The sequence below is a fragment of the Myotis davidii genome, unplaced genomic scaffold (genome assembly GCF_000327345.1).
Source record: "Myotis davidii unplaced genomic scaffold, ASM32734v1 scaffold110, whole genome shotgun sequence".
Taxonomy (NCBI): Eukaryota; Metazoa; Chordata; class Mammalia; order Chiroptera; family Vespertilionidae; genus Myotis; species Myotis davidii.
In genome coordinates, this window is record NW_006283436.1 from 1439530 (window position 1) to 1453075 (window position 13546).

General features: G+C 38.7%; 1 protein-coding gene across 2 annotated transcripts in view; it reads left to right on the forward strand.

Moving 5' to 3' along the window:
- ACVR2A (activin A receptor type IIA) overlaps nucleotides 1–13414 on the forward strand; it is a 93370-nt gene extending 79956 nt beyond the window's left edge. For both annotated transcript variants that reach the window (XM_006753588.2, XM_006753587.2), the window contains 6 exons: nucleotides 2096–2239; nucleotides 3623–3768; nucleotides 5701–5815; nucleotides 8192–8330; nucleotides 11584–11714; nucleotides 12541–13414. In XM_006753588.2, the coding sequence (XP_006753651.1) occupies nucleotides 2096–2239; nucleotides 3623–3768; nucleotides 5701–5815; nucleotides 8192–8330; nucleotides 11584–11714; nucleotides 12541–12735 (870 nt within the window). In that variant the 3' untranslated portion in view covers nucleotides 12736–13414. The remainder of the gene's footprint in view (nucleotides 1–2095; nucleotides 2240–3622; nucleotides 3769–5700; nucleotides 5816–8191; nucleotides 8331–11583; nucleotides 11715–12540) is intronic.
- Nucleotides 13415–13546: the final 132 nt, after the last annotated feature.

Consider the following 13546-nt stretch of genomic DNA (forward strand, 5'->3'; position numbering starts at 1 on the left):
AGAGACAGAACCTAGAGAAGGAACATGGCAAAAGATCCTGGACAGAAACTGGCAACAGAACCTAGAGACAGAACCTAGCGAGAGTACCTGGCTGAAGAACCTAGAGACAGATCCTGGCTACAGAACCTGGCAAAACCCAGCTACAGGAATTGGCTGGAGATCCTAGACAGAAATTGGCTGGAGAACCTGGACAGAACCTGACGACTGAACCTGGCTGGAGAACCTAGTGAGGGAACATGGCTACAGAACTTCGCTGGAGATCCTGACCAGAACTTGGCTAGAGATCCTGGCTAGGCTGCTGATCAACTGAACGCTGTCTCCGTGTCATTCCTTCTTCGCTGACTCCGTCCACACCTTTGGGGACCCCTGGACCTGCTGGGGTCCAACCCCAGCAGGGTCCCAGATTGCAAGAGGGCGCAGGCCGGGCTGAGGGACCCCCCTGTCCCCTTCCCTCCCCCCCAACCCGCGCACAGTCCTCATTTTGCTAATGGTTATTAACTTGCCAAAGGTCTCAGATAGTTTAGATACGGAGGGTCCCTAACTATTATGCAATCATGCCTTCTGCTTTTATTATCCTTCCATTGTGGATGGAAGCTAAATATTTTATAATTTGATATGTAGTGGGCATGGATCATTTGCAGGCACAAATGAGAATATTGTATTTTTTTAAAAAATATATTTTATTGATTTTTTTACAGAGAAGAAGGGAGAGGGATAGAAAGTCATAAACATCGATGAGAGAGATCGATCAGCTGCCTCCTGCACGCCCCCTAGTGGGGACGTGCCCGCAACCAAGGTACATGCCCTTGACCGGGATTGAACCCGGGACCCTTGAGTCCACAGGCTGACGCTCTATCCACTGAGCCAAACGGGTTCGGCGAGAATATTGTATTTTAAATTATTGTATTGCATAAATATACTCCATTGTGCTCTTATTGACTTTATAGGGTATTATAAGCATTTTGTTAAGAATCCTATATAATAAAAGGGTAATATGCAAAGCGACCAAACGGCAGAGTGACTGCTTGCTATAATGTGTACTGACCACCAGGGGGCAGATGCTCAATGCAGGAGCTGCTCCCTGGTGGTCAGTGTGCTCACGCAGGGGGAGTGCTGCTCAGCCAGAAGCTCGGCTCACGGGTAGCAAGCATAGAGGCAGTGGCAGGAGCCTCTCCCATCTCCGTGGCAGTCAGACATCCCCTGAGGGCTCCCAGACTGTGAGAGGGTGTGGGCCGGGCTGAGGGATCCCCCCCACCCAAGTGCACAAATTTCATGCATCAGTCCTCTAGTGTTTAATATGTTACTAGAGGACCGGTGCATGGATTTGCACACTGGTGGAGTCCCTTGGCCTGGACTATGGTGATAGGGCTGAAATCAGCTCTCCTACATCCCCTGAGGGGTTCTGGATTGTGAGAGGGTCAGGCCAGGCCTAGGGACCCCACCAGTGCACGTTTGGGGCCAGAGAGGGACCATGGGAGGGCTCCAAGGTGTGTCTGGCCCATCTTGCCCAGTCCTGTTCAGGGCCATTCGGGGCTGTTTTGCCCAGTCCCAATCAGCCAGACCCCAGCAGCAAGCTAATTTACTGGTCAGAGTGTCTGCCCCATGGTGGTCAGTGTGTGTCATAGCAACTGGTCGAATAGACACTTAGCATATTAGGCTTATATATATATAAATTCTTTAAAATATTTTTTTCTAATTAAAGTCTTTCTACCTGAATTTCATCTCCCAGGGAGATTATTCTGAATAGTAACACAAGTAACTTCACACTATGGTGAAATTACACCGTAGTGCTAACTTGTAAGCAAATGTGTCCAAGGTTAGATACTGAAGTTGAGTATTTCTGAGCAACTCCTGTGTTTACAAACTGGAAACACAGAAAAGTGTGCTTTGAGGGTATAAGGGAGGACAGACATTTGGTATGGATCTCTTATCTGTTGTCAGAGTGTGCTTTTATTAAAAATCAAAACTGGTGAATCTTTTAATAGTTATGTTTATTTTTAATTTTTTGCCTTAGAACTCAAGTAACTTTTTTTTTTAGATATAGTTTATTGCCTCTATTCTTTGCACTCTTACTATTCTTCCTTTTTGACTGTAGGACAAACAGTCATGGCAAAATGAATATGAAGTCTACAGTTTGCCTGGAATGAAGCATGAGAATATATTACAGTTCATTGGTGCAGAAAAACGAGGCACCAGTGTTGATGTGGATCTTTGGCTAATCACAGCATTTCATGAAAAGGTAAAACTACTTTCTGTTTTAATTCAGTAAAGTCAGGGTTGGTTTACCTACCTAATGTTGGTTACAAATTCCTCAGATTTATTTTTCTGGGAGTAGTATATTCTACTAGGTTAATATTTATAAGTAATATCTATTTAGAGAATTTACTTTAATAAAAGAGCAAAGATAGCAACTTTTTTACCTAACCCTCTAGTTAACCAGTCTTTTGTCCCTGATTTCTTGTGCTGCAATTACCTCTGCTACAAATAATTATTTTAGTACTAGAGTTTTGTGCACCAGTGGGGTCCCTTGGCCTGGCCTGTGGGATCTGGCCGAAACCGGCTCTCCGACATCCCTGAGGGGTCCCGGATTATGAGAGGGTGCGGGCCAGGTTGAGGGACCCTCACTGGTGCACAATCAGGGCTGGGAAGGGATACGGGAGGTTGGCCAGCTAGGGAGGGGCCTTAGGAGGGTTCCAGGTCATGTCTGGCCCATCTCACTCAGTCCTGATTGGCCAGACTCCAGCAGCCAGCTAACATACCGGTTGGAGCATCTGCCTCCTGGTGGTCAATGCACATCATAGCACACGGTTGAGTGGCCTTAGCATATCATTAGCATATTACGCTTTGATCGGTTGAACGGCTGGACTACAGGACACTTAGCATTATTAGGCTTTTCTTATATAGAATAATTGATGCTTAGTAAATTTACCATCCATTTTGATTATATGAACTATATATTTTTTTTCAGCTTGAATTTTGTTTCTTAAAACTTTACTTAGTATAGCTTAGTGACAAAACTAGAATTAGGAAATTTACCTGATCTTTGTCACTCATTTGTAGGGTAATTATTACCAAAGCACACTTGCTATTTTTCCTCATTTTTTCTACTTTCAGAGTTAGTATGAAAATATACATTAATGATATAGGAAATTGTGTTCTCCTTGGCAGTCAGGTTTATTATTGTCAGATATAAGTGGCTCTTTCACTTCTCTTAATTCTTAACCAAAAAGATGGCAATAATCAATCCCAAGAGGATTCTTTATGTTTGTTGTTATTTATGTGTCTTAATTTTATGCTTTCCTAGTCTGATATAATATCTCCATAGTCATTAGTTTCTGAATCTAGACATTTTTTTTAAATTTTGCCTTATAAATAGGGGGAAATTGACTGACTGCCTGTGCTTGTAGCAAACCTTTAAAGATGAGTGGTATTTTTTTCTAGTCAAATATTTATTAATGTGAAACTTAAACCATTCCAGATACTGGAAATTGGTTTTGGGGTGTTATTATTCACCAAAAGGAAAATATGTTGTCTTCTATAACCTCTTAAAAGTAAAAAGGAAAGTCTTCATATACATACGGCTTTTTGTCAAGAACATAAGTTGTGTTTTTTTCCCCTTTAGGGTTCACTGTCAGACTTCCTTAAGGCTAATGTGGTCTCTTGGAATGAACTGTGTCATATTGCAGAAACTATGGCTAGAGGATTGGCATATTTACATGAGGATATACCAGGCCTAAAGGATGGCCACAAACCGGCCATATCTCACAGGTAGAGCTAAATTTATATTATTTTCCCAAATCAGTATTTGTTTATTACTTAAGCTTTTAATCCCCTGAACAAAATTTATTTTTTCCCTGGTTATCTAATTATGCTATAGGAGGCAGAATGATTTCATTTATTTTTCAAATTAATTTTGAGATTGTCCAGGAAGTAATTTGGATAATGTATATATTAACATCATTAGCTTAATTGTTAGTCATCACTAACTTAATTACGATTTATGTTTTAACTAGTCTCATTTTTGAAAGCATGGTTAAGAATAAAAGTGTATTTTCTCTAAATCAAAGGGTAAATTTGTTTAACCTCAAAACATGATTGACTTCGAAGATGATTAAAAATAGGTAAAAGGGGGATATAACTAAGGAGTGCCTTTTTATGCTTTCATTTGAATGATTTTTACTTGAGCTGAGGTGGAAGGAGGCATCATCAGAACAATTGGGTTTACTCAGTTGCCTTTTCAGGGAAGAAATAGTACTTGAACAAAAAAGTTATAATTTCATTAAAAGGGAAAACATTAGTTCCCTTAAACATAGGACTCAGTTTGTCATTGTGAATTTAACTTCCTTGAATGTGAGACCAATTTGTCTTCTAGCATTCAATTTAAGAATGGTTGCTTTAAAATTGGGTATGAACTGATGCATTTAACAAATATTTAGTTGAGTGGCACCAGGTCGTGTTTAGGTTGCTGGGAGGCATTACTTTTAAACCCAACTGTAACATAGATTCTGATTTTGCAACCTTCCACCTCAGAAATAGCTCCGCTTTCTTCTCACCTTCCTCTCTTCAGTCTAACTGCCTCTTCCTGGATTTTTACTCACCTCACCCCATCTTACAGGGAACTGAATGAACTTTCCTCCCCCGCAGGTTATAAGGAGTAGCACTCATAAAATTTTTTAGTCTAAAACTGATTGGTTTTGTAACATTTGTGGGTGTCTCCTCTCTCCCACTCTTGGTCTCTCGGTACACATAGATTTAACCATTGCTGATGGCACAGATGTATTCAGTTCAGGTACAGTATTTCTAGGATGAACCGGTTGAGGCTGGTGTGTAGAGGACATCTGATTGCCTTAAAAAAGAATTACTCTTTTCAGAACACCAGGGTCTAAATTCAGGGATCCTCAAACTTTTTAAACAGGGGGCCAGTTCACTGTCCCTCAGACCGTTGGAGGGCCGGACTATAGTTTAAAAAAAAAACAACTATGAACAAATTCCTGTGCACACTGCACATATCTTATTTTGAAGTAAAAAAACAAAACGGGAACAAATACAATATTTGTATTTGCATGTGGCCTGCGGGCCGTAGTTTGTGGACCCCTGGTCTAATTGGAGCAGGGTATGTTCATAGTGAAAATTTTTTATCTGTTATATATTTCTGGAGATGCTTGTCTGCAACCAGGTTGATGAATGTAAGAACCACTAAAATAAGGGACCATTCTAAAATGTAGGCCTGTACCAATAGGCAGAAGGTCCCCAATTAAGCTATTCTTTGAAAATTCTTAAATTTTGGTATTTAATGTTCTGTTTCAGGGAGTTTCTAATAATAAACTCTGATATGTTTTTATTGTCTTAGAAAACAGCAATTTTATGGTTGATAGTAGGAATGGCATAGATAACATGTAGGCTGGATAGTATTTTTGGAATGGAACTTCTTTATAAAACTGTGTTATGGAAAGAATTCCTTCTTATTGTCCATGTTATAAATAGGAGTTTGTCACTGTACTCTTTCTTGTGCTTCAGCTATATGGAGACTTTGCTTAAGCTTTTTCTCCCACTCCTTTTTTTTTGCCTTTCATACTTTCCAGTAACTATTCTTTTATAGCATACCTAGTCTCTCTCTTTCCTACTTCCAGTGAAAATTTTTACAAGATGTACCTTGTTAAAACTTAATTTGAGTACTTTGTCTATCTTTCTATTTGCAAGGGACATCAAAAGTAAAAATGTGCTGTTGAAAAACAATCTGACAGCCTGTATTGCTGACTTTGGGTTGGCGTTAAAGTTTGAGGCTGGCAAATCTGCAGGTGATACTCATGGACAGGTAAGCATGGTCACTATAAACTCTAAGAAATAATCTTGTCTCATATTTTCTTAGCATGGCATATCTGGATTGAATTGGTCTAAAATTATTGTGGTGGTTATTAACTCAGCATCTAATATAAAATGGCTCTCTTAAGAGTAATGTGTTGAATTTGCTGAGGACATTTTCATAGGATGGTGAAGGACTGTGAGGACCTCAAGTGGTTTAGAACAAGCATTTCATAAAAATAGCCTAGACAGATGTCATGGGATTCTAATTTTAAAAACTAATCAAAGAAGAATCAAAAACATTTTAATAGACTCATTCTGAGGGAGTTCTTAGTAGTAACTCAGTTTTAATTTAATTCTTTCACTACCTTAAGAGGGAATGGAAGAATATTAGGTCACTATTCATGCTACATTGCATTAAGATCTGCCCATTTTTTTCAGACCATTATAATTTCTTGCTTTTTGGTCTTTATTTCTTCATCAACTCTTTAATCAGCTCTATAGCCTTTCTCTGAATTCTCTCCACATTTCAGGACACTTGTAAAGCCTTGAGTGAGGATCCTACCTCTTGTCAAGGTCGGCACAGAGATCTCAGTAATGGGAAACTTCAAGAAGGTCACAGTGGAAAGGAACATTATCCATACACTTTATTCTCGAAACCTGTGAGGCTAGAAAATAGCAAAGGTGTTGTCATTCCTGCAAGATGACTTTTAATCAGGAAAACCAGTTTGACCTGAGAGGTGACATTTTTTTTTTACAAAGCCTAATCACTTAGGCTCTGGTATGATTATTTCTTCATCTTTCAAATAATGCAAATTATTTGAACATCTAATTCTCAGCTTTCTTTTCCCCCAGCATATCCTATTAACTTCCAAGAACACAGTTCTCAAATAACCACAATATAACAAATTTTGGCAGTATTGACTAATGATTTAAGAATTTAGTTTGGAGCCATGGTCAGCAGTCATAGTTCTAGAAAGGTTGACAACAAATGTATTTGGGAACAAAGACAGTTTTGTGGAGAATGTAACTGAGAGGGAGATTGTGCAGGAAGCCTAGGGATTAAACACCTGAGCTTATTGTATGGTTGATTATCATAAGACTAAGTTTGGTGAATAGTTTATTCCTTTGGCACCTCATAACCCCCGTACCCCCTGTTTTTTAAAGAAAAGAATGTGGGACTCATTCATATCTTTTAACACCTCATAGTTGGGTTACATGATGAGATTAAAATAACTGCTTACATCAGTTGTTCCTTGACTTTAGATTTCATGGACCAGAAAATATAAAAATGCATGTTATTACACATTTTATATATTACACAATTGTACCATTGAAATAGTTATTTAAAGTAGAAAAAATATTAAGCTTTCTTTTTCTCTAAAGTATTCTCCTTATTAAATGAATTAAAAACTTGAACTTTAGGCTCTTAGTAATCTGTTCTTATTATCAGTATATTTGCAGATAACTGTGCAATTCTAGTCTAGAAATCACAGTCACTTAAGGACGGAGCTTTTTGGAAATGCCAGAATTTCCTAGATCTACTGCTCAAGTGGATTGGGATCTATCCAGCTATCACACAGATTTTTAAACATCCATCTATGAATGTTGTCAAGCACCAAGCAAAGCTAGCTGTATTAGCTTAGTAACCGTTGTTACATTACTAAGAAATACCAAATTGTTAGGAAAAGATAAAGACCTCTGAGACAGAAGTCATGAATAAGTAAACATATAGATTTTGTACAACTAGACTTTAAAAAGTTTATTCATCCTTTTTTTAGCTAATTCTTTTTACATTTTATATTTTTATTAGTGTATTATTTTTTAATACAGAAAAAGAGAAACCCTTAAAGTATTTTTTTAAAAAGATATGTTTCAAAGTGTGCAAAGGTACAACTTAAAACTATATAGTTTTTTTCTCTTTCATCCTTCTCCTCACAATTATTGTTTAGTTTCTTATGATTACTTCCAGAAGAGGGGAAAAATTCTAAGCCTAGACTAGCATAATGTTGATATATTTATTAAGTGTACCCAGAAAGGACTTTGGTTTATACTGCTTTGTTCATTGATGTTTTCATCCTGCAGTGTTTTTGGAAATCTTTCTAGATTAGCCCATAGATGTACCTCATGTTTTTAAGAGCTGCTTATGCTCCATTTGTTTAATCCACCCTTACTGATGGATGCTTCTGCTCTTTCCAGTGAGTGTCTTGGCTGTTGTATTACTTGAAATGGAATAAATTCTGCTTGACCTTGTAGTCTGGTGATTATAACTTAGTTACCTTATCTGGTATTAGACCACATATGGTTTTGATTATTTTTTACAAAAGTATAATATGTTAGTTCATAAAATTAATGAATGAGTACTATTTGCTTTCAACATCTTTTTCAGGTTGGTACCCGGAGGTATATGGCTCCAGAGGTATTAGAGGGTGCTATAAACTTCCAAAGGGATGCATTTTTGAGGATAGATATGTACGCCATGGGATTAGTCCTGTGGGAACTGGCTTCTCGCTGTACTGCTGCAGATGGTAAGAGAACAAAAAATTTTTAAAAAGATATATATGCCTACTACACATGTATTAAAAGGGATGATTACACTCAAAGGTAATATTTTAAAGTACACATTTTAATTTTTTTTAAAATAGACTCCAGGAGGTGGTAGCTCAGGGAATTCAGGAGGCAGTGGAGAAGGGGGGAGGATGTATGGGTCCTTCACTTTGCCAGATGTTTTGCTGGACACTTCACATAGCTTTAGGTTATTTCCTAAAACACCTTTGGAGGTAGTAATTATCTCAGGTTTACACATGAGGAATTTGAGGCTCAAATTTTAAGTAGAAATTAAGTAGCTTGCCTGTTTTAGCCTCAAAGTGGTAAATGGTAAAACCTAGATTTGAAACTGACCCAGATGTAGGGAGAAGGCTGTACTGTTAGTTCATGTGGGTCCTGCTCCAGGTTCTAAGTCAGCTCCTCTGGCCAGAGGAAATGCATGTAGAGTTGGGAGACCTGTGCTACCAGGACATTCAGGCTGAATCTCTCATACACCTGACGAACCAGTCTGTCCTCTGACACGTAACTGAGCAGGCGTGTGGATATACCACAGGTTAAATTCTGTCTCCTTAAAGATTTGAAAGTGTGATCTGATGTAGACGTTATTGCAAATGTTTGCCTGCACAGCACCTGGGTTCTAAGGATTCATGTTTTTTGTTCTTGTTAGTGAGGTCATTGTTTACATCCTATAAATACTTGCATTGACTGATTGATAATAAATCTGCATACTATGTTCCTGGTGTGAGATTTATAGTGCTGTACGTACTTGGTCTTAGTGCTCTTCGCAAAGCCTCACTACTCCCTTCAGTTATGTTACAGTTTTTGCATGTGAGAATATAAGGCAAACTTTGTTAAACTCCCAATCAAATGTAAATTAACTTGATCTGGTATTTTATATTTTAACTTATAATTGCCTAAAAACTTGCCATGGATTGTCAAAGACCATAGAAACTATTGAATATTTTGAAAGGCATAACCAATTTAGCCCATGATTATAAGAATACTTAAATGCTGCGTATAGTAATAGTCTTAGTGCAGGACAGACTACTCTAGTATATGAAACTTGACTTGGGGAGCTGTGCTTTTAAAGGAACTTATTAGAATATGCTCAGGAATGGACAGCCATCCATTCTTCCAGACAGGGGATTTGGTATGGGAGTGGATACAGAACCTAAAAAAGTAGGAAACAGTTTAGATATAATTTAAGTTTGTAGTTCTGTAGGAAGAAGAGTAAGCTGTTCAGTGTATTTGGCTGTAAATGGAAGTACATTTATTATGGGCATTTATGGAAGCAAAAGTAAATTAAATGGCAGATATCATAGGAAAATATATCTCATAAGAACTTTATTAATATGAACTCTCCAAAGCGAACCATTAGATATGGATACACAGGGCCCCGCCCTTAAATAATGTACAGTTTCATTAAGGTGGCAGATTTTTTCTGGGACTATTAACTCTAGAGCAGCGGTTCTCAACCTGTGGGTCGCGACCCCGTTGGCGGTCAAGCGACCCTTTAACAGGGGTCGCCTAAGACCATCCTGCATATCAGATACTTATGATTCATAACAGTAGCAACATTACAGTTACAAAGTAGCAACGAAAATAATTTTATGGTTGGGTCACAACAGGAGGAACTGTATTTAAAGGGCCAGAAGGTTGAGAACCACTGCTCTAGAGTAAGGTAAGTGTGGATCGTCTAGCCCAGTGCTTGGTACATAGGTATTCAGTAAATATTTTTGGATAAATGTAACACTTGAGAACTAAATGTAAGGAAGTGTTATGGGAGTTTAGATTGAGAAAATTGTTGTTATTGGGAGGAGGATTTACCAGGGAAGTTTTTATGGAAAAGGATGGATGCTCACATTCCTTGGATGCCTGGCATGTGCTGTGAAGTACTGAATTGCAGTCAGGCATTTCTAACCCTTAGGCAGAAACTGGGGCAGAGGACAGTGTGGATATTGCTAAAGTGAGTGCTTTAAAATTTCTTGATATCTAATTGTTGATTCAATTCAGTGACTCTCAAACTAATGTATATAGCAAAACCCCTTGAGGCCTTGTTGATTCAGATTCTGACTAGAGGTCTGGGTTGGGCCTGATATTTATGCATTGCAAGGTGTACCGGGTCAGGCCAGTGCTGCTGCCCTGTGGACCACACTCTGAGCCTTACGGTGACAGTGCTGTCACTGCAGGGGTTCCTGGGGAGGCTGTGACCAGGCATCACAAATGCTTACATTTAGAGAGGGTGGGGTTAGCTGCCTTTCTTCATGACTTACTGTTTGACTTAGATTCTTTTCAGGAGAATTTAGTGCATTTAAAGAGCTTGTACAAGATTTATGTCTATATACAGACATAGCTGGACACTGAAATTGTTGATTAGTGACAGGCTTCTGTCAGGGGGAGAAAGCGCAGACTGTAGTCATTCAAATGGATTGAAATGCCAACTCTACACTTAACAGCTGTATGCCCTTGTGCAAATTAGGGAACTTTTCTGAGTTTCCTTCTTATTTGTAAAATAGATGTAACTCGACCTTCAGTCTGTGAAAGTAAAATGGAAATAATTAATATATGTAAAGTTTCTGATGAGGAGAAAAGTGCATCAGATATTTGTTATTAACTCCTGACTGCATTTTCCTGTTTGAGTAGGCCTAAGAAACCAGGAATCACTTATAATACTGAAGAAATCTTGCTTGTCTGTGAAGGCAACATTCTGAATTGTTGGCAACCCTGTGTGGAGAGTGTTTGTGATTTGAAAAGCAATGTATTTTTGTCAGCTCTTGGGGGCAGAGGAGGCAGACTCTGAGGTACAGACCCCTCCTGTGTAGTGTGCTGAGAGTCTGAGCATTTCATAGATTAGAGATGGTTGTAACAGACTGAACCCAGGCTGTAGCACCACTGTTTACAGCACCACTGATTTGAATTGCAAGAGGAGTGGGTACCCGAGAGCAATTTGCAAATATCAGTGGTTCCCTCTATCCCACATATGCATGGAGATAACCAGTGCTCATATAAGGGTTAAGAAAGCTCCTTACAGTCCTTTGCAAAGTCACATGCCAAGTCAGACCTGACTTCCCCTAAGCTAGAGTTTGGGTCACACTGTGTTTAAGTCTGGTTGAGTGCTTCTCTCATTGCAGTATGTAACAGCTGGGAAATGTGATAGTGTTTTAGTTTGTTCACTTTGGAAATCAGGGAAATTTGAATTAAAAGATTTTTCCCCCCTTTTTATTTACACTTTAGGACCTGTAGATGAGTACATGCTGCCATTTGAGGAGGAAATCGGCCAGCATCCATCTCTTGAAGACATGCAGGAAGTTGTTGTGCATAAAAAAAAGAGGCCCGTTTTGAGAGATTATTGGCAGAAGCATGCTGTAAGTTATGCAGTTAGCTTGTCACATGAAATCCCAATAAAGTGCTTTGCAGAGGAATGATTTCTGGGAGGTGATCTTCATCAGAATACTCTGCTCTAGAAACAAGAAGATTGTGCACTCACAGGGGAGATGCTGCAGTCAGAGGGCCTTGCGGGCTCTCATCCCTCTGTGGTCCTGTGCAGATGAGCATGTCTCCTGTTTGGGAAAGGAGCTCCTGGCTCTGAGCCAGTCTGTGGATGATGGGGTTAACCCTGCTGATCACCACCTATATGATGCCATTTAAAAAAAGCGAAACACCCATTTCTCTCTCTCCAAGGGCATTTGCTTTAGCATTTTGATTTGTGGTTGCAAGATTTTCAAATTCTTAAGGATGCTCTGAAACTAGAGACTAGGTGGACACAGGATGGGACAGTATTGTTGTGGTTATTTTGGTCTAGATATAACCAGGATCATTCTCAAGGATAGTTTTCAAGATAGAAATTGCGAGATAGAAATGTTGATTGTCAATGTAGACCTCCTGTAGCCTTGGTCTTAAATCCATTTCAAGGGTAGCACTGAAATGACTTGGTTTATGAACAATGGATAGCAATTTTTGGAATTGAAAAAATTAATTACCTAATCTGATAATCTCCAGTGCTTCTTATTCTTCATGTTCCTGTGCACATTAGATACTAAAAAATGAACACTGGCAAATAATAGCAAACTTGGTTAATCTTGACACTTTCTTTAATCTACAAAAATAGCAATTTGTTTATGGAAGTTTTACTCTATTTCCTAATAGAAAACAAAAATTGCCATGGTGTTTGAATATGTTTTTCCTTTCTAGGGAATGGCAATGCTCTGTGAAACGATAGAAGAATGTTGGGATCATGATGCAGAAGCCAGGTTATCAGCTGGATGTGTAGGGGAAAGAATTACTCAGATGCAGAGACTAACAAATATCATTACCACAGAGGACATTGTAACAGTGGTCACAATGGTGACAAATGTTGACTTTCCTCCCAAAGAATCTAGTCTATGATGGTTGCACCATGTGTACACATTGAGAAACGGGACTGTGAACTGGAGCTGCTAAGCTAACGAAACTGCTTACAGTGTATTTTCTGTGTGAAATGGGCAGGAGGTCTCCTGGACGCGTCGAAAAGAAGACCCTCGTTTAAAACTGTGGCTCTGGGAGACTTACGGCACTGCCTATAGCAGACACGTGAAAGGACGAGATGAAGAGAAACATTGCAAACTTTATAAACTTTTGAGAAAGTGTACATGAAGAATGTGGCCCTCTCCAAATCAAGGCTCTTTGGACCTGGCTAATCAAGTGTTTGAAACTGACTTCAGATTTCTAATGTCTGTCAGAAGACACTAATTCCTTAAATGAACTACTGCTATTTTTTTTTTAAATCAGAAACTTTTCATTTCAGATTTTAAAAAAGGGTAACTTGTTTTTATTGCATTTGCTGTTGTGTTTCTATAAATGACTATTGTAATGCCAATATGACACAGCTTGTGAATGTTCAGTGTGCTGCTGTTCTGTGTACATAAACAGTCATCAAAGTGGGTACAGTAAAGAGGCTTCCAAGCATTACTTTAACCTCCCTCAACAAGGTATACCTCAGTTCCACGGTTGCTAAATTATATAATTGAAAACACTAACAAAATTTGAATAATAAATTGATCCATGTTTTGTAACAAGGTATTACAAATTCACTGTGTTATTTAAGAAAAAAAGGTAAGCTATACTTAGTGCCAACAGTAAGTGGCCATTAGTAAAGCAGTGTTTTAGCTTTTCTTGTGCTAGCTTGTAATTTTAGGAAACAAGTGCTGTTCTTTGATTT